The following is a 20,460-nucleotide window of genomic DNA, read 5'->3' on the forward strand; positions in this document are numbered from 1 at the left end:
ACAATGTGTCTGTAGTTTTGTTTTCTGAAACCAACAACCCTTCGAAGAATCCGAACCACGTCTAGCTGGTATTATGTCATAATATTTTCAGTTTCGACAGTGAAATTAATTGAGCTATTAACCACAAGCAGACACCAGCGACCTTTCCTTTCGGGGAAAATTTAATTTATGGCTTTCCCCGAGGCACTTCAGATAGACACAAGTGCCACTTGACCCAACTGCTGGGACCTTTCACTCAAGCCCTTGGGCTTTCCCAGAAAAAGACGCGTTATCTCTGTGCATTACGTATAATTACCAAGAACGCGCTGACCATCGATATCGAATGGGCTCCGCAGATGACAATCGGCCCGGTAGCGTTTTCCCCGAATATCAATTTCATATTCACCCTGCTTCACATAGTCAGCGTCAATAATTGCATCATCTGGTCGTGAAATGTAAGCCTGACCCAGTGACTTGGCCAACGAATAGGCAAACTCAGCCCGGCGTAGAAAACCCACGGGTACACCATTGCGATAGACCCCCTCCAAACCCCAAAGGGGCACTTGATCACGGAGTGTAAAGTAAACTAGACGCCTGCGTATGCCCTCGCGACGCTGCTTATCCACCACCGTTCTACCTCTAAAATCATTGCCAGATTTACGGCAAGTAAAGCCCAAGCCGGCCTCCAGAGGTGTGTCATCTGGACGCAGGTCGTAGCTCCACAAATGATAGCCCTTTTCACTGCTTAGAGAGTACAACGATCGATAGCCAGCGTTTCGTAGATCGTATCCTTTGCCAGCCGACATCACAGCACGATAGACGTTAACACAGTCATCCTTGGGCACATGTAGTTCATAGCCAAGTTCACCCACAAAACTGACCCGCAGGATACGCAGTCCAACGCCATTTACCACAGCGAGACGCGTGCCATTGGGAGGCAATTCTGTATCCGTAAGTTCGAAATCAATCAAAGGCTGTAGGATACGTCTGCTGTTGCGTCCTTGTATCGATATAACGCCCATTTCTGAGGTAATATCATGCAGATTCGCTTTAAATCCCTGTCGCAAAATCTCACTGGCCAGAATGCTATAAGTGTAGAAGGCAGAGGCACCACCAGCTACTATGTAATAACCTTGGCCCTCAAATTTCGGATCGTAAACACGGCCTGAACCTGAATTTAGACGACTTATGGTCACATCTGCCTCCACTCCGCCAGAATCGTTAAGAGCGCAGGAATAAATAGTCCTAGAATGAATCAAGAAGAACTTGAACAATTTTCAAAGACCATAATGCTTTTACTCACTTGTTGGTTGGCCGATTTGTATTAGCTGTGAATAACCAATCTGCTGCCTTTTGAGCCTCGGGGCCTTCAAGCAACAGTTTGGCAAAATAACTCATATTAAAGACCACTGCATTGTTACGGCAGGCCAATGCCTCTTCTCCGATCTGTGAGAAACGTAGTCTATAAGCTGTCAATTTTGTATCCTTTAATGGGCCTTACCAAGTCATGATTATCAGGAAATTGACTATACTTGAGATCGCTTTCCAGGACCTGTTCATATCTGCCATTCTGGAGACGAGGATGTCCATAGCTGCCGTACCAGTCATAGGTTTGAACTAAAGCACTCACTTCGTTCGTGGGTAGGAAAAAACCTGGTCGCTCCCATCCTTGTTTCTCCTCCATAAAGGCATTACTAGCTAACATCTCATCGTGAAGTGGGTCCTTTTGAAAATCTCGGCCAGCCAGAGGCTGATCATGTTTAAAAACCATGCTGTAGTTCTTTACATAGCTCTCGTGCGACTTTTCACGTATCCACTGAACCGCCCGCCCCTGATCGGCTGTGAACCGACGAAGATCGAAACTAAACATCGGCAAATCCGGTTGACCATTGATCATCCAGAGGGCCAATTGTTCGCCACAGCCTCCGCCAAACATCATGCCAGCTGAATTAAAGCCACAATTGTGGAAAAGCCCACGAAGCAAAGGATCTGGTCCCATTAGAGGTTTGTGGTCAGGTGTAAAGGATTCGGGGCCGCATATGGTGCTCTTGATGCCATATTTGCCAAAAGGAGGACACAACTTCTGGGCGCCCTCGAGATGCGGCTCAAACACAGACCAATCCAGGTCGTAGAGTCCGAAATGAAAGTCTTTGGGCACTGGATCAAGTAAAATTGGATTCGGTTCGTAGCCGCCCATGCAAATGGCATCACCTTGAATCCGGAAATAGGTGGAATAGTCGTGATCCCTTATGTTAGGAAGTCCACGAACACCGGGAATAGACTCGGACACAATATACGCGTGACGCATAGGCACCAGAGGCAAATGAGAACCATGTCTGGCCACCAAATCGCGACCCCAAACGCCAGTAGCATTAACCACAAGATCACTCTTGATTTGCCCAAAGGGCGTGACCACGCCTATCACTTTTTTACTAGCAGCGGAAGTCTGCTCCATCAAAAGGTCATCAACCGGACAGTTCTCAATAACAACCGATCCCAAATTAATGGCCGCCTTTTTGAGAGCCGCACACAGCATAGCCGGATCCATGACACCATCGCCAGGCGAATACAGTGCGCCCATAAATGCTGAGGGATCCAGCAGCGGAAACAATTTCTGCGTTTCAAAGGGATCAAGCATTTGACTCTCAATGCCAAAGGCATTGCCGGCTGAGGCCAAACGCCGATACTCATCCAATCGGGTCTCGCTATGGGCTATGAAAACTCCACCATTTTGTATCCAGCCAGGATCCAGATCCGTTTCCCTTTCCAATTGCTGGAGCATGTTTCGCGAGTTGGCCAGCAATTGAATATCCACATCATTGGGACGAAGACGCCACAGCAGGCCGGCAGTGTGCCAGGTGGTTCCAGCTGTGAGTTGCGCACGCTCCAAGAGGACGGCCCTCACCCCACGTTTGGCAAGATGGTACAGTGTGTGACATCCTGCCGAACCGCCGCCGATTACAACCACATCCGCCGAACCTGGCACCGACTGACTCTGACTGGCTGTGCTGAGTCCTTGTCTTTGACCTCGAGCGAGCTCCTTGAAGATCTTCTTCCGCCACATGTCGCCACGATGCAGCCACGCTTCACGAATCGAAAATCTAAACTAAACCCTCGATCCGGACGCTGCTGATTATTTAAGCCATATGAGATGAATTTCGTTTGATCATTGAATGGAACAACATGATGATAAACCTGTGCCCCCATCTTTAGATTGTGGGGTGTGGCCACTGCTTAATCATTTCGCTTCTGATGTCCACTACGTCAACCGAATTCAACTTTAGCAGAAGACACGCGTTCAATCTGGTTTCACTAAGAAGACAGCTCAATGCCTTGCCTTATCGACCATATGGCGAAATTTGTTTGAGAATTGCTCCAATTTTATAAAAATAGACTTTCAGTTAGATTATTTTCCTAAACAAATCACAACATTCTCCCAATTCATAATTATCAACTGAAAAACTGAAACCTGACTATGACAAGCCTTCGATCTAATCACAAACGAATTATCAGTCCAATTTCCTTCCCTTATTACGGATTTAAATTAAAGAAAATTTAATATTTAAATGACAACACTTATTATTTCATTTAACTCCAATTCTTGTAACACTTTATGCTTTCTTAATATAATCTCTTTCAATCAAAAGAAAACTATGAGGAAATATCGGACATCAAAATTTGTTTATAGGAAACCAATTTTATCAGGCGATGTCAATTTAGATTCTTTTTCCAACTAGAGAAGACTAATCCGCTGGCTAATAGGCTTTGATTTATATTATATTAAAACTCAAAAGATATAAGACCAGATCTGGACAATCTATTTGGCTATATAACGATCAACCTACGTCGATCGGGGTTCGAACTCGACAACAACAGATTTGCATATTTAGTAGGAATCCACTCAGCTATGTATATAGACTCACATAGTAAGTGAGCAGATCGAGTGCTTTAGTTAGATGTCCTATGAATTCAATAATGCTATACACAAGTCGTTAGGACAATTTACTATGGGTCTCTTTTTTTGCTTTTTCAGGAAAATTTGTGAGAAGTGAGCCCAACAAAATAAGCAATTCAGTGTCGGGTAGAACAAGATTTTCCATTTCCAATAAGAGCTCTTTTGGAGAAGTATGTCCAATTGCTATAGGTTCTATGAATTTAAACACTTGGGAATGTTAAATTAATAAACAATAGTTAGATAACCATTGGAGTGCTAAAAAGTTTAGTATTTCGTTATGATCTTCGATGCAACAGGAGTAAGTAATAATGTTTTCAACTCTATTTCAACTAATACTGATTTAATGTATATTAAAATCCTCACTAAATAAACTAAAATTTAAATCAATTGCAATGTTCAATGAAAAGTGGGTTAAGACGAAATTTCCTGCCTTTTCATTTCCCATTAAATTGATCAATATTAATGTCGCTGAACTCTGTCAGTAGATTAGGGTAATTTATATCTAAAGCACTAAAAAATGTAAGATCTGGGTCTAGTTCAATATCATTTGTATCCAGGTGGTGCCATATGCGATATTTGTGGCACACGCCAGCCACTCGCTTATGACATCCTTTAAGGATTTTGGGATGATCAACGATCTGCTGCTTCATTGTAGGATACCCAAGAATAAACAAATTTTGAAGATAAACCAAAATCTTTTCATTTTGTGTTTTGTGTTAACAAGCGCACATACAGAAGAATGTGCACACATATGAACATTTGTATTGTCGATCTGGACCAATGTCGTCGAAGAGAAAATTTAGATCACACCATGTGTTTGGGTTAGCTCCGCCAATTGCAGCAAAGAACCGCCTTCAGGCACCAAAAATAGATCAAGAGATGGGAACGCGAGCCGATCTCTAGGCGGAGAGTGTAAAAAGCAGGATTTTCTCAGATCATTAAGCAGATGTGTTCGAAATGTGCTACGGATCAGTTGCTGCGCGGTAATTTGTACGGTGAAGTGAGCGTAACTTGTTAAGAAGAAAGTGTAGAAAAGTGCAAAAGCCTTCGAGTTGGTTAAATTTCTCATAATGCCACGTAAAAAGCGAGCACCTAGTCCCATGGAAATGTTTGACGATGATTTTGACGAAGATGCCAGTTCGCAGAGTAAGCCCAAGTGCCAGAATTTTTTGTGTGAGATATTTTGATTAACCATTTCGTGCATATTTCCGTCAGGCTCCCAACCTCCAGTGCAACGCAATGCTGCAAATGCCCGGGAACGCATGCGAATGCGAGTTTTATCCAGCGCCTATGGTCGCCTGAAGACGAAATTGCCTAATATTCCGCCCGACACGAAGCTCTCAAAATTGGACACTTTGCGTTTGGCAACGCTCTACATTAAACAGCTAATTACGGCCGTCGAGACTGGCAGCAGCCACAACCACAACCATCATCAACATCATCATCCTCATCATCGCCATCATCATACCAGCAGCAGTCCAAGAGCAGATGGGCTAGATACGAATCACTTGACGGATTGCGGTGGTGGGGCAGGCGGAGCTATTAGTGGCACTTTTTCCCATTTTCACAATGGCGGACACAGCGGCGGCATGGTGAGTTTTCCATTGTACAATAATTGCAATTTCGTTTTTCATAAGTGATGTCACTGGCCCTACTTAACATTGCATTCATTTCACTCGAGTTGAATGAATTCATATCACTTGGTAGCTACGGGCTGGGCCACGTCAATGCCAGGTGACAGGTGTCAGCCGGGGATACATATACAGACATACGCTGTAATAGGCGTAGATGAGATCAGCTCCATAGCTGCCCGTAGCCCAAAGGCTAATTGAGTCTCCTAATTGATCTCCTAGTAAAAGTTTAATGTTTGAACCTGTTTTAAGACAAACATCGTCAAAGAAAAAACATTATTTAATTTTTGATTGGAAATTCCAATAGCACCTCAAAGTATCTACTAAATTATCTAAATTCATTGGAAAGTGATATATCGTAGTTAGAGATTGTAAGGTAAAAATGACAAACCAATTTTCAAAATCAAATATTTTATAAAACTTTGTAATTCGAATTAATTTTTTAATTCAAAATCTTTGAAAATCTTCAAAAAGTGTTATTAGCATTCGACAAGGAGAACCTAATCCAAATGTGGACACATTTTGCCATTTTCCCAATTACCAAGAAGAATTCCACAACTATTTTGAATACGTCTAAAAGCGGTAGATTACAGAAGAGAGTATTTAGCTCCGACCTCAGTCCGTCCGCCCGACGGAGATCTAGGTGAAGAACAGTGGAAAAATCAGCCTAGTTAGCCTCATTTTTCTAGCAAAAGTAAGGAAACCTTTAACTATGAAAACAAAGTTATTATTAGTTTTATATATTTTATAATTATTATTCGAATTGTTGTAAAATTAAACATTTGTCAGTTTTGTTCCATGCTTTAATGATAAATTTCATTATGATCGTGGGCCATATTTCATATAGTTGTAGTGGTGACTATACTTTTCCAATGGTTTTTTAGTGTTGAGTATGTCCTTGTATTGAGTTTTATTACCTTAGGGTCAGCAGTTTTGTTGCAGGATCATTTTAATGCAAAGTCCCATATTTTGGAGAGGTAACCATTATCAATCGTCATATTACCCATGAACCTATATACAAAGTTGTAGATGCAATAAATCGATGAGGATTTAGAGATCACACAAAAAAGGAAAATCGGTTCCAGGGGTTCATTAAAAAGTTTATCTTCTTCCAAAGAACATAACTCATTTTTCTTTCTTTTGTTGTAGTAGGGGTGGACCCGGTTTTTTTTTTTTTTTTTTTGCTGTAATTATAAATTTTTTAATACTGCATGTTGGATAGTTTAGTCTTTTTAGTTTGTGTTATGGCCGCCCTTTCATTGCCAATTTCTCCGAGGTGAACCGCTACTAGCCAAAGTGTGTACCTAACTGAATGTTAATAGACCGTTTGAGCTATCTCTAAAACAAATATTTCACAGACTATGAAAATAAGTTGCTACTAATACTCATCCTATTACATTTGTATGAATTTTTTAGAGAAAAACCATAGTAATAGAAAACTTTAGATTCGAAAATGGCCCTTAAGTCTCTAAATGTAAGGCAACTTCTACTATATATTAGTCGAAATTTGGTATTGATTGGGCAACATCTGCTCAAATGGGACTTCAACAAGTACACTATTCCGTCTAGCTTCTGCTATTTGAAAGGTGGGGTCCCAGGCCCCCCACTAGAACCGATGTGTACTATATATGAAGGTACCTACACATTCGAAACCACTCTTTGTGATTTCAGTTTGTCTTGCTTTCCTGTAATCGGATACTTTTGTGAATTTTCGAAAAATATTAAATATGAGTGACAGGCTCCCGAAGACGCAGACGAAGACGAAGGAGGCAGAGGCAGACGGACAAGGTGCCAGAGTGGCAACGTTAGTTAGTCGCTTGCTAGTTCTTTTTGCTGTTATTTTTAAAGATGCTCGACTTTGATGCGACCAAAGTGAATGACATCCAAGGGAAAAACTGTCGTTGCGGCTAGAGAGAATTTCCTTAGATAATTGTAATTAAACATTGTTGTTTTCTTGTTAGGAATCTTTCTCTTTTTTTTTTGGATGGGGGCTCTTCAATCCGATTATGAGTTGCAGATTCAAAAGTAGACATCACTTTTCTCTAAATAGAAGCAATTGTTTATTTAATTTGTTTGGTTTAGAATGCGTGAAATTTTGAGCAAATATTACGTCGGATCGGGCTTCGGCCCAGTGCGCCTTGCGTCCATATGGTAGCAAAAGAAGCATTTTGTTTGCATTTAGATAGGATCCGTTGCGTATGTATCACACTCTCGCACGCGCCGCCTTATGCTGGGAACAACCCATTCCCATTCCCATTCCCATTCCCATTGCTATTCCCCTATGCAAGATTTTCGAACCCAAATAAGTTGAGGGCTGATTGTGTCTGCCTAAGTGTCTCTTGTCTGGGTGTCCGCAAGTGTTTGGGCTGTTTATGTTTTTATAGATTCGTTAAAGATGACGACGATGATGTTATTGTTGATCTATGAAAACAACATCATTACGGGCACTAAAAACAATCAAATTTGTATAAACAAACAAAAAGGGCGCTTGGCTTGGGATCGTATTGGGTTGTCGTCATATTGTTCCATTTATAGTTGCGGTTTCCTCATATTAAATGATTTATGCATGTCTTTTCATTGTAGAGCTGGCCCTTTGAGTTCCATCAGAGCAATCGCAACAACATGGTCTCCTTCAACTCCTCCTCCTCCTCATCGACTGCATCCAATTCGTCCCGCTTGGACTGGCAATCGCAAGCACCGCAGTCCTATGCCAAAGTTCAACGCAATGAGCCACATTCTGAATATGTCCACCTGCAGCAGGCTCAAAATCCCATACAGCCTTCTCTTGGACAGTGGTATCCCACGGACATGCAGTTAGACCTGGATCAAGCGTGTGGCTATGAGGCACCTGGAGGTCAGCAACATCATCATCAGCGCCCCAATCACGTTCACACCCTATAATTCAGCTGATGCCGAGAAATTGGTCATCAATTCAAATATATTGAATGTTGTAATTATTGTCTAACCAAAAGTAATACGGATCTATCTACCTACACACACACACACATTTTGCAACCCAAAAGTCGATTTTAATTCAAATCAATCTAGACAAAATCATTTGTGAATGGCTGACTTCAAAGTTGTTGCATAGTGTAATTGTATTAACTCGTGATTTAATTATAATCAAGTCAAAAATAATTATTAAGCCAAAGATTTGTTGTATGTATGTGCACTCTAATGTTAAGTAAATGAATAAATTTCGATTTAAAATTAAATTCAAATTTTGTTTCATTTTTATTTCATTACGCACAATAACTCTGCAGCCCTGTTGAGTTTTATTTGCTGCAGCCATGGTACAATGGTAGCCCTGGGACACAGCTGACTAAATGAAAACAAAGAAACAAAACACAATTGTTTGAACAAACTCGACTGTTATATACACTTTTTTTAATTGAAAGAGAAAATAACACTACATGTTTGGTTTTTAAGTTTTATTAGGGTTTAATCCGGTTCCAATTATTTAAATTCAAACTACAGTTTATCGATTAATTGTTTAAAACTCAAGTGTGATGTTAAGAGCGGCATTGCCTTTGGCAAACTGAATGGCGCATTTCTTATGCTGATTCCTATTTAGTTCGGTAGCAAAAACATTTCCCGCGATTCCAACACTTAAACAACAACGATTAAATGCTGATTACGCATATATCGCACATACATACATATGTACATCGGTTAAAGTTCATGTTCAAATATCAAGGGTTTAAGATTAGACAAGTATTGCCCGCTAATCTGAATTCGTTGCGTTTTTTTTTTTGCCCACTGTCCAGTAGCGATTCCTCGAGTGCTAGTATTTAATGAACATACTCCAAGTGAGCACTCTACTCCATACACACACACTCAGCTTCAGTCTATAATCGCCGTTCAACAAAGAAAGACGGACACGCAAAGTTAGAGACATAAGAGGAAAAATGCCACAACAAAAAGTTAATCCCGACCTGCAAAAGGAGCGCAACACTGCGACCTTTAATCCCCACGAGTTCTCTGTCTTTTGGGCTGGCGGTGAAGACAAATACAAGGAAAAGAAAGCCCTCGGTAAGCTAAGCTTTTTGGTGAATTACCCTACACTAATGCATTTTTTGAAAGGGTATATCGAGTTACCGAAAAGCCAACACTAAGAAAGACCGGGAATATTATACACATTTAAATATTTTATCCAGATATTGAAATTTGTATAAAATAATCGGATTTTCCCAAAAATACGCCCTGTTGAGAATGTCCCGTTTCATTACTTAAGCTAAATCTTATAGTTTAATGGGTATCACAATGTCGAACACGGAAAATAATTTTTTTTTTAATTGTACTTGTTCGTGCAGTTGTTCGTATAAGATCTGTTTTATAGAAAGAGAGAGAGAGAGAGAATAAATCTTCTCTCAATCGACGATTTCACAATCGGTGTCTTTGGATAATATTTTGCTGCGGCGGCCCATGACAAAGCTATTTAGTTTATTTAACTAAACTTAATGCGTGTAAAATGTGAAAATATCTTTATTTCTGTATTGTATATGTATGTATGTACATATGTTTATTATATCGTATTTTCGAATTTTTGTTTTGCTTTGCCATTTCGTTAGCAAACTTCATTCATGGGATCAATGTAAATTTTTGAATTTAAAAACCCATTAATAATGGCTTAATCATGACCTGACAGAGACTTTGAACTCTCGACGCCACACTTCGGCATCTCGATCAATTTATTAGAATAACCCATAGACTTTGGATGTTGTTAGGTATCTCTATACATACATGTATGTATTTTTAGGAGCACTTGAGAGCTGGCTATAAAATAAAATATTGCAAATAGCTGATAGCTTTATCTGACAGATTTGCTTGCTTAATCGTTCAAACATTGTGAGTTCCATGGTACCCTATTAATGGTCACGTTAGCAACTATAAAGTAAAGATTGTTATTAGTATGACGAATGGAATCTTCAATGTCATCGTCATGGTCACGTATTCCATTTACAGGATCCCCCTCATATCTTATCAACGTCCTAATAAAGTAGTGAACCATTTCTGACTCCTTCTGGAAGTAAATATCAATATTTTATGTGAACTTTGATTATTTTCTTGTTCAGAGAAAATGTTTCTTGAGGATCCAGCCCTTGAGGACGATCTACCCATTTCATATTTGTCGCACAAGGAGTTGTATGAGCACAGTTTGCGTAAGGCGTGTCTCATTGGCGAGAAGATCCGTAAGCTACGAGCCGATGGTGAAGATGGTGTGGATACCTACAAGTAAGTTGTCAAATCAATTAATTACATATCGCGGGATATTTCAATAAATCTTGCTCTTCCTATCAGTGCTCTTTTGGGTGGCTCATTGGGTGCGGCTATACTTAAGGAGGGAAATCCTCTTGCCCTTCACTATGTAATGTTTGTGCCTACGATTATGGGCCAAGGTACCATGGACCAGCAAGTTGAGTGGCTAAGCAAGGCATGGGATTGTGAGATTATTGGTACCTATGCCCAAACAGAGTTGGGTCACGGAACGTTTCTACGTGGTTTGGAAACACGTGCCGACTATGATGCCAATACGCAGGAATTTGTCATCAATACACCATCCCTAAGTGCCTACAAATGGTGGCCAGGAGGATGTAAGTTCTATATATTAACAAACAGAGCATTTAATTTTATAATTGTGATTTTTCATTTACTCACAGTGGGCCATACAGCTAACCATGCTGTTGTGGTGGCGCAACTCTATACCAAAGGTGAATTCCGTGGACTGGCTCCATTTATTGTTCAACTGCGTCACTCTGAGACTCATGAACCTATGCCGGGCATCGACATTGGTGACATTGGTACAAAATTGGGCATGAAGGCTGTTAACAATGGTTATCTGGGTCTGAAGAATGTGCGTGTTCCCCTAAACAATATGCTGATGAAGAATCAACAGGTTTTAGCCGATGGTACTTACGTGGCTCCCAAGAATACTGTTCTCACCTATGGAACTATGGTAAAATCTATCTTGTATATTATTTTTGTTTAGAATTATTGTTAAATCTTTCCTTATGTAGATGTTTGTACGCTGCGCCTTAATTCGCGATACTGCCCAGAGCCTGGCCAAGTCATCGACAATCGCCACCCGCTATTCGGCTGTTCGTCGTCAAAGTCCCATTGATCCCAATCAGCCTGAGCCCCAAATTATGGATCATACCACACAACAATTGAAACTGTTTCCTCAAATAGCAAAGGCGATTGTTTTCAAAACCACTGGCGATGGCATTTGGAATATGTACAATGTGCTCTCTGGTGAAATTGAACAAGGCAATTTGGATCGTTTACCCGAAATGCACGCACTTTCCTGTTGCCTAAAGGCCATCTGCAGCGCCGATGCCGCTGCTGGTGTGGAAACTTGTCGTTTGTCCTGCGGTGGTCACGGCTATATGGATTGCTCAAATTTCCCAACCATTTATGGTATGACAACGGCTGTGTGCACATATGAAGGAGAGAACACTGTGATGTTACTGCAGACTGCTCGGTATTTGGTCAAGGTATATGGACAAGCACTTAACGGAGAGCAGCTAGTTCCAACTGTGGCATACATCAACGAAGCAGTTAAAGAAAAGACCTTTGCTAATTTCGATGGCTCACTGGAGTCCATTGTAAAGGCATTTCAGTTTGTTGCAGCCAAGTGAGTATCTAAGAAAACTTTAAAGACATTAACCTTGGATTATTTTATGTAATTTTCTTTTATATTGCAGCAAAGTTCGCATTGCCTATGAACAAATTGAATCGCGACGCAAACAGGGTTACAGCACCGAAGTGTCAGCCAATCTCAGTGGCATCTTTTTAACTGCTGCAGCAGATGTACGTTAATGTTTAAGACGATAAAATATGGAACTAAGAAATTAATTTTTATTTTAGCTACATGGCCGCGCATTTTTGGCTCAATCTGCGTACACAGAACTCGTAACCGTCTCCGGTCAGGTGTCGCCAGCCCTAGCAGATGTCCTCAAAGTGGTTCTTGAGCTTTATCTCGTCGATGCTTGTCTCAGTCGTATTGGCGATTTCCTGCGAGTAGGAATTAGAGATTACTTAACTAATTCGTTCTAGGGATTAATTTAATTTTCCACTTTACAGTTCATTAATCTCACAGACGAAGATGTGACCAAGCTGGAAGTCCGTCTAGAGACCTGCTTAAAGAAACTACGCCCAAATGCTGTCGCTCTGGTGGATAGCTTTGATTTGCATGATCGAGTCCTGGATTCCGCCCTAGGTGCTTACGATGGCAATGTCTATGAGCACATTTTTGAATCGACCAAGAAGAATCCACTCAACAAAGAGCCAGTGAATAAGGGTTTCCACAAATACTTGAAACCCTTCATGAAGGCTCACCTGTAAGAGACAGTAGAACTGCCTTCGCTTATGTTTGTAAATATATATTCTAGTATTGGCTATTTTTTGTAAACAAATGTTTCTCGCTTAGACGATTATACTCCAATTTCGATAATGAAATTTTATGAATTTGTGCAATCCCTAAACAATACCAGAACACAGAGTGTTAAACATGTATTATTAAAGCTTTTTTTACTCTTTGTCAAATAAACTACTTCATTATATAAATTAATATTTAACTAAAACACAAAATGTCTCTTTCAATTCTGTATGTATTTTGACATGTTGGTTCTATATAAACGATAAACCTAACAGAAATTGACAATGATGTATTTACATGCAGATTGATTTAGGTTTCCACTGAGCCACCGACTACGATTGATTGAAAATTATATTGGTTCTAAGCTTAGAACGGCTACGAGATTTTTCATTCGGATGTCTATTTATCTTACTCAACCTTTTGTGTCCAGCTGTAATTCCAAAGTAGTTTTAGTTTTGGAAAGATTTCAAAATTTTATATATTAAATTTTTTTAACCTCAAAGAAATGGCCAAGGCATTTTGAATACTCATGGATACCGAAACATACTAAAATGGTTTACGCCAAACCAGCAGCGTTGGTTAATTAAATCAAATGAAATTTCGACGTTTCTATAGATACATTTTTATGAACTAATTCCATGGTATAGAACAAACATTAGTCCTACATTGATTAAGTTAAAGTCCATTTAATGTTTGCATACAGAAAAGACTCAGTTTTTGTCTATTGTTTTAGAGCTTAACTAAATCGCTTTATTAAAGTTGAATTTTTTTTCTGATCGCGTTTTTTTAATAGAGAGAAACTGATCAATTATTGACTCGCTCCTGATGCTGATCCTGTTGAACTCTTGGCATTCGTGCGTTGGACGTAGAGGTTTCGCAGCAAACGATTGCCACAAAGGAATGTAAATACTGCAATCGGTATCAGCAATCGTAGAGTTTGGAACATATCGAGTTGCAGCCAGAAAACAAAGAACAATGCCAAAATGCCACCAAAGCCCACATGGAAACCAATTGTACTGAGCGACAAGGATAGATTGGAGATATTAATGCCCAGTTTGCCCCAGAAAACGAAGAGCAGAACCAAAGGAGTGATGCACAGACCAGTGAAAATGTCCGACACAATGCGAGGTGGTCGTTTGTCGGGCACTCGGAACAGATGAATAATCTCCGGCAAGGGACCAGTTACAGTCTTTTTGGGGCTGACTTCTGGAAAGATGTATAAACTTAATAAGATTCAGATTAAACTGCAATTCGAGACAGTACGAACCTCTGTCCTGGTTGAACTTCAATTGCACATCGGCCACCAGCCACTCGAAGGAATTAGAGAGCGAAGCATCTCCTACAGTCAGATATACTTGGTAGGTGCCGCTCTGGTAATTAAAGTTTTTGCCATTGTTACCCACATCCATATCGAATTTATAGGCCTTGCTGCTATCTTGTTCGGCAACGAAAATTGTCTCCTTGTCCGTTTTTTCATTATACAAACGCACAAAGGCCTGTTGAACCGCAATGGGTTTGCCATTGGTAACGCTCTCCTCGACTAGAACAACTTTAAGCAATAGTTTCTGGGTGCTGTCCACCGAAAGGATCTCCTTTAATTTGTTTGGATAGACAACACTTTGCTTTCGGGTGGCTGCACTGGCATCGGATTCCGCAATGCCAACTTCCAGAGACTGAACCTTGACGCGACCCAGAACCTTAAATTGCAGTTTTTGTTTATAAACACCATCCACATTCACTTCAGCCAAGTAGGCGCCACGTCCTGGCTTAAGGTTAGACAAGTCGGCGACATAGGTAGTTTTATCTGACGATTTTGACACCAGTTTGGCGTTCTCAGCCAGCACAGAGTTGTCCTTCTTCAGTGAAATCTTGACCTGTACGTTCTGGGGGGTTGCAGCCAAGGGTTTGCCCAACAAATCGAGCACTGCCACATTTAGTGATGGCGATTGAGCCTCCAGCTGACCATTTCCAATCAATTGTACACAAACAGGTGCAATTTTTTCGGCACTACTCAGAGTTTTAAGGGCCTCGATGAGCACATGAGCTCCCTTGGCTGTCTGGACAGAGCGACGACTTAAAAAGTAATTGGCAAACTTGACAGCCTGAACTGCAGACACGGGGGGCAGGCTTGCCATAGGCCTTAGTCACACCAAAAGCGCCATTAATTATTAGAGCTGTAATACTAAGTCCACCTTCAAATTGCAGCAATGTTCCGTCAACTTCATCCGCCTGGACGATGGCATCTTCGACGCGACTAGCAATAAAAGCACCTGCACTGCCGCCTCCCAATTGGATAGCTGCATTGAAGGCATAGCCCAAACCGCTCAGTGTATCATCCTTTTTAAGCAATTCCTGCAGCCGTTTGTACAACTTGCTTTGATTCGCCTCACTTATCTGAACTCCAAGTTGTTTCTGTGTGTTGACGCGGTAGTAAATCTCTTGGCTACTGCCTAATTCGGACTCCAGAGCGCTATAGATTTTCGAGAGCACCGATTCGTCCAATTTAGTCGAACAACGCAAGTTCTTGTTGGCCCCAATCAGGTAATAATCCTTTTCAAAGCTCTGTAATGGCATTAAAGACACGTGGTATGTAAAAGAGAGAAAATAAAATAATAGACATTTAATCTTTAACTTACATTCAATTTGGATTCTGCATGCAAGTCAACAATCTTCTTGCATAATGCATCTTTTTGGGAAGGATCGGTGGACTCTATGTTAAGGCTGGAGAAAAATATCGCTTGAAGATCACTGGATGCGAAGCCGTCAACAAACACTTTTTGGAGGCGGGTGAGATCTTTGGGTCCCAAATGACTGTCCACAGTGCGTGAACTCCACGTCGGAGCCGCACAAGTGCCAAGCACAAAGAGAATTGTCAATCCTGCTGGAATGTTGTAAAGCACTATGGATTAGATTAGGTTTCAATTGACAAGTAAAACCAAAAGGCAAAGCCGGCTAGTGTACGACAGAGATAGCTATAGTGGAGATAAAACGAATGACTGCGACCGGTGTTTGATTTTGCTTTGCTTTTTCTATGTGGCGAAGAGCGCTGAAAATTAAAAACTGTTGTTTTTTCTCACCTAAGTTCAACATTCTTCTATAATGTATTTGCGCTAGTTAATGCGCTTCTTATTAACTATAGGAAATCAAATTAAAATATCCTTTAAACAAACTAAATCGCCAGCCAGCACCCTGTTATTTCTACTTTTTACTCGACACCACGTCAGCGGGTACTTTACTACCTTACTCAACACTGCTCCCAGTATTTGCCAGCACATAGAATTTTTTAATTTTTCAACACTTCCCTGTATTGCCACCGTCGCATTGCTGCAACACTTTTTTCAACACTTGTTAGTTTTGCAATTGTTTATTTGGCGCGAAAATTTAGCCTGAAATTATTTCGTTTTTTATAAATGGCAAAAAACATAAAGTTTCCATTAAATTTTGCTAAGTTGACAATTGCAAGGAAATTTAAAAATTGCATATTATAATTACAATATTGCATAGTCGGTAATTATAATATTAAACTAAAAACTTTAAATTGTACGACAATTGCTTGACAAAAATCAATTAATTTTATATGTTAAAGTATATCTTGCTATCTGAAAAATGTTTATTCGAACTTTTGAGCAAATCAATTAATTATTAATAAAAATCATTAAGCAATATATACATCAAAGAATCAGTGTATTTGATAAAGGATAGAAATGGTTATCGTTAGCAGTATTTCGTTTGAGGTAAGTTGAAATTTATTAGTTCTGTTGGACATAAGGGAACTAATTCAAACAAATCTTCGTCTTAATAATTCTTCGTCACAGTCACTAATTGAAAATGAACAATGAAAAAAAATAATACTTGTGAATTCTTAGACTTTGGAAATCATTTGGCATCTCGTACATTTTATGGGGCAAACTTCTCAGAGCACTCCTGAATGGGCCTAGTAATGGAATATGATTTTCTAAAGGTCTTAGTGGCATCACCATCGTGATTCCACAAAGTTATGGCTGTGGTACAATATAAAGGATATTTATTATCCACAACCTCCTTTCGGTCTTCATCCTCCACCGGCAGATCCTTACAATATTGGTCATAATACTCCGTCTGATTCTTGCCCAAATCGACGGGTTGGGCATTTTGACGTTTGTACTCTTCGAACATTTCCTGCCATAGAAACTGCTCCATACGATTAGCACGGGTAGCTAAGGATAGAAATACAAACTTTAATACTTTGGTATTAAATAGTTAGTACCTGTCTTTTATAATCTTTTTAAACTCTGCAACTTGATTATACAATATCTTAAGTATTCGCAAAGACACAAAAACCTGTTCTTGAAATGGGTATGGGTATAGTTAACCAGTAAAGATAAATGATGAATAGAGAATGTGTAAACATTACCCAACCGAAATAGGTGGGAAAGGATTTAGTAGAGACCACAGAACTGCTTTGTTTATACATGGAGCTAGATTTATTGGATGAACATGTTTTAATGGACTGATCGGTCTTTATTAATAAACTTTTTAAACTTTTCTTGCAGTTTGAAATTCCCCTAAAAGAATGTTTCTTCTGGTAAATTTTACTTACGCATAACTTTCTTGATCTTTGGTGGGGCGAAACTCAACTGCGTTTCGGTCAGTTCGCTCGTACAGGGAGCATTTGTACCTAATTTTTCATTATGTGAAAACTTCTCCATTTTAAAACTAAGCTAAATAATTTATTGTAAAACTAATTCTAATGATTGTGACAATTTAATGTAAGTATATTATAGTCAATGTCAATGGAAAGGCCTGCTTGGAAGACCTAACAATCGTAGTAACTTGGCAACGATAACTATAGTTTTAGGCTTGTTCCACGGCGTTGTCGTTGTCTTCGTCCTCGACAATGAGCGAAACATCCTTAGGCCTCAATATACAATAGTATACCAACAAGGTGGCCAAAAATAAAATGCCACTATAGATAATCCATTCCCATATGAATCCGAACCACCAGGACTCAAATTCCTCGTTGGCGTACCAAATCGCTGACATGGTGATATTCTCTGCCAGTGTCAACACCAGATAACAGCCATACCATAGTCTTAGACTCTTGAAGCTGACTCGGAACTCTATTAAAACAAATATGTAGATATAGCCCAATACCAGATAGAATAGAGTGCGACTAAAGGTGGCACGGCAGTGTGTCTCCAGAGCCAGTGCAGCCAACATCAGGGCGTAGTGTACTCCCAATACAATGAAAAATGCCCGCGGGTAGAAGATGCAGAATGTGGCTAGAGACAGCATTCGCATCGTTATGAAGGCCAACCAACCGAAGAAAGCCACTGTGCGAGCAGCAAAGTCATCTTGCTGGATGCCATTGACAATTTTCGTAGGTTTTGGGAAAAAGAAGTCCACCACATCCTTGGGAGTGAGTGGAGTACCCTTGGACAGAGGGGTTGTTGGTGGGAGCAGTGGACTGTTCTCCGTCTTTTCCTCTTCGTCGTGAAGGCGATTAATGAGTAGCTTTGGCGGGCGTGGCACATTTTCCTTTATATACAATTGGGCATTAACCAGCAGCATGTCCTTAAATGTCTCTAGTTGAGAGAAGGGACGCGTCAGGCGTCGCATATCCGTCTCCCTGGCTCTGAGCACTGGTACAGAAGGTGGAGCAGTGGCTGGTGGAGGTGGCGGTGGAGCTGGTGTTTCGGGCACTGAATCCAACACTTCAATGGGATCCAAGGGCACTGAGTCAATCAATTCAATGCTATTCAAGTGTTTCAAATCGTGGTAAGGCCTTTGAATTCGCAGTTTAGGTCTAGTCTCTTCGATTTTATCATCATCGGTGGCATTACCCGCTCCCAATGTTGGTCCACTGTGGAGCATCGCCTTCGTTTCCATTGTCTCCAAGCCATCGTTATCCACCTCGTCTTCGCCTCTAAAGTGCAGCTCATGGGTGGCTACCTTCGGTGATGACTCGAGACGCTGCCGAGCATGAAAATTGGCCATGATCTTCTCGGATTCAGGAAAACTAGCTATGGTGCGCTCCGATTCTCGTTTCTTACAAGCCGCTTCGCTGCACAGTCGTTCATTCTGCTCCAAACGGCTTTGATGGGTTTCGATCTGTTTCGTTGTAGCCCAGGGATAATGTCGACCTACACGACGCTGGCTTTCAATGCGGTGATAGCTAGTTGTTATGGCCGCCAGATCGATGGCTGAGAAGACCAGTGACAGTGCCTGCACAGTGGCTACAATTGTAACGCAACTATTTTTAGTTAAAGATTTTCTAGAGTCTAGTTTCCATTTGACTTCACCTACACGTTTCATAGTTGCGGAACATATCCTGGGCCAGCATGTAATACAGCTGCAATACAATCTGTGGTGCCGCTTGGGCATAAGCCTGAATCAACAGATATAGCTCTATATTGGATGTCTGCATCGCCTTGGCCAGACACTTCATGCGTTCTACATCATCGTCGTCGTGGTAGAGTCCCTCGACGGACCAAAATAGTCGCTTTGTGAACCTATTCCAAATATCGAAATGAAAACGGATACCTTGTACGTTATCCAGCCACTTACCTGTATACCACAAAGAATGGGAAAAGCAAAAGTTTGAGCAAGCCTACACACAGGCCAAAGCATTTATTTTGTCCCAAAGTGGCTCCTTCGCTTTGCTCCTTGGAACTGATGACCAAGATAAACGTGAGAATCGGTGGTATGAATACCAAAATCAAAGTGCCAGCTCCAAAACCAGGTTCTTTCTGCATTATATATTGACACCCTAATGCCAAATCCGATGCCGTTTGCATTAGATACACCAAAAGAGCTAGGCAGATGGGTGTTATATACGAGACGTAGATTCGTGTTCGGCTTCGAATTGTATAGCCCAAAATGTGGGATGGGGGAGTGGCTGCATCCATGATGCCAATATTGTAAGATTTCCTCCGTTTCTACACTACATCTGAAGCTTGCGAAATCCGAAAGAATACTACCACCTAGTTATGAGTAAGCAGACCGTGAATACCTCACCCGTTCTCTCAAATTACTTATCATTTGGCCAATGAGTCGGCCTAGGGTCACAGATAAGATTAGAATCGCTTCCAACGTGTTCGTAGTGAGAATCGTTTTTGTTTACGTTTTGATGGTATACCTTTTTTTTACCTCTTTGCCTTTTACTATTTCCCATGGCGGTATCTTCTCACTATTTGAATACCCTTCTAACAAACTTGGAAAAGATTAAGCAATAAATTCTAAACATCTTTGAGACTCGTTTTTCCTTAATATGGAAAATAGGTTCGAAAAAATATTTTACATTGTTTAATTGAAAGTGCATCCGATTTTAAATAGTAATGCGTCGGGCTCATAGTTCAAACGGGTGCATTGCATACTTTAGGGGTTAGAAAAAGTTGTTAGTCTGTATTCCCGAAATTTTTCCTAGAATATTCCGAAATCCGGGCAAAAACAAAGAATTATTCCATTATTAAACAAAAAATGTTTAAAAACGTCTACAAAAATAGTGTCTCACAACACCCAAATAAATGTTTCATATC

General features: G+C 40.5%; 6 protein-coding genes across 6 annotated transcripts; 2 read left to right on the plus strand and 4 right to left on the minus strand.

The window, feature by feature from the left end:
- Window positions 1-268: 268 nt before the first annotated feature.
- Window positions 269-3,067, minus strand: Sardh (Sarcosine dehydrogenase). The gene is made up of 3 exons (XM_068287791.1): window positions 1,481-3,067; window positions 1,283-1,425; window positions 269-1,224 (listed from the first exon to the last, which is right to left on the minus strand). Exons 1-3 carry the CDS (start codon window positions 3,041-3,043, stop codon window positions 282-284), a joined length of 2,649 nt encoding a protein of 882 aa, XP_068143892.1. The 5' UTR covers window positions 3,044-3,067; the 3' UTR covers window positions 269-281.
- A 1,830-nt stretch (window positions 3,068-4,897) lies between these two features.
- HLH54F lies at window positions 4,898-8,577 on the plus strand. Its single transcript, XM_068287960.1, has 3 exons — window positions 4,898-5,080; window positions 5,150-5,526; window positions 8,149-8,577. Exons 1-3 carry the CDS (start codon window positions 5,005-5,007, stop codon window positions 8,464-8,466), a joined length of 771 nt encoding a protein of 256 aa, XP_068144061.1. The 5' UTR covers window positions 4,898-5,004; the 3' UTR covers window positions 8,467-8,577.
- A 414-nt stretch (window positions 8,578-8,991) lies between these two features.
- Window positions 8,992-13,155, plus strand: ACOX1 (acyl-CoA oxidase 1). The gene is made up of 8 exons (XM_068287553.1): window positions 8,992-9,597; window positions 10,641-10,800; window positions 10,867-11,159; window positions 11,226-11,521; window positions 11,583-12,199; window positions 12,270-12,375; window positions 12,433-12,585; window positions 12,649-13,155. The coding sequence occupies exons 1-8, from the start codon at window positions 9,474-9,476 to the stop codon at window positions 12,907-12,909; spliced, it is 2,010 nt and encodes a 669-aa protein (XP_068143654.1). The 5' UTR covers window positions 8,992-9,473; the 3' UTR covers window positions 12,910-13,155.
- Window positions 13,156-13,628: 473 nt separating this feature from the next.
- On the minus strand, window positions 13,629-16,163 carry OstDelta (oligosaccharide transferase delta subunit). The gene is given in 5 exon segments (XM_068287554.1): window positions 13,629-14,149; window positions 14,211-15,063; window positions 15,065-15,505; window positions 15,580-15,842; window positions 16,021-16,163. Coding segments are annotated over 5 exon segments (1,968 nt in total). The 5' UTR covers window positions 16,034-16,163; the 3' UTR covers window positions 13,629-13,751.
- Window positions 16,164-16,666: 503 nt separating this feature from the next.
- Window positions 16,667-17,693, minus strand: LOC137575360 (uncharacterized). Its single transcript, XM_068287903.1, has 3 exons — window positions 17,523-17,693; window positions 16,838-17,139; window positions 16,667-16,761 (listed from the first exon to the last, which is right to left on the minus strand). Exons 1-2 carry the CDS (start codon window positions 17,629-17,631, stop codon window positions 16,841-16,843), a joined length of 408 nt encoding a protein of 135 aa, XP_068144004.1. The 5' UTR covers window positions 17,632-17,693; the 3' UTR covers window positions 16,667-16,761; window positions 16,838-16,840.
- Window positions 17,631-19,881, minus strand: LOC137575359 (uncharacterized). The gene is made up of 3 exons (XM_068287902.1): window positions 19,490-19,881; window positions 19,229-19,434; window positions 17,631-19,158 (listed from the first exon to the last, which is right to left on the minus strand). Exons 1-3 carry the CDS (start codon window positions 19,828-19,830, stop codon window positions 17,777-17,779), a joined length of 1,929 nt encoding a protein of 642 aa, XP_068144003.1. The 5' UTR covers window positions 19,831-19,881; the 3' UTR covers window positions 17,631-17,776.
- Window positions 19,882-20,460: the final 579 nt, after the last annotated feature.

The sequence above is a fragment of the Drosophila tropicalis genome, unplaced genomic scaffold (assembly GCF_018151085.1).
Source record: "Drosophila tropicalis isolate 14030-0801.00 unplaced genomic scaffold, ASM1815108v1 contig_573, whole genome shotgun sequence".
NCBI lineage: Eukaryota > Metazoa > Arthropoda > Insecta > Diptera > Drosophilidae > Drosophila > Drosophila tropicalis.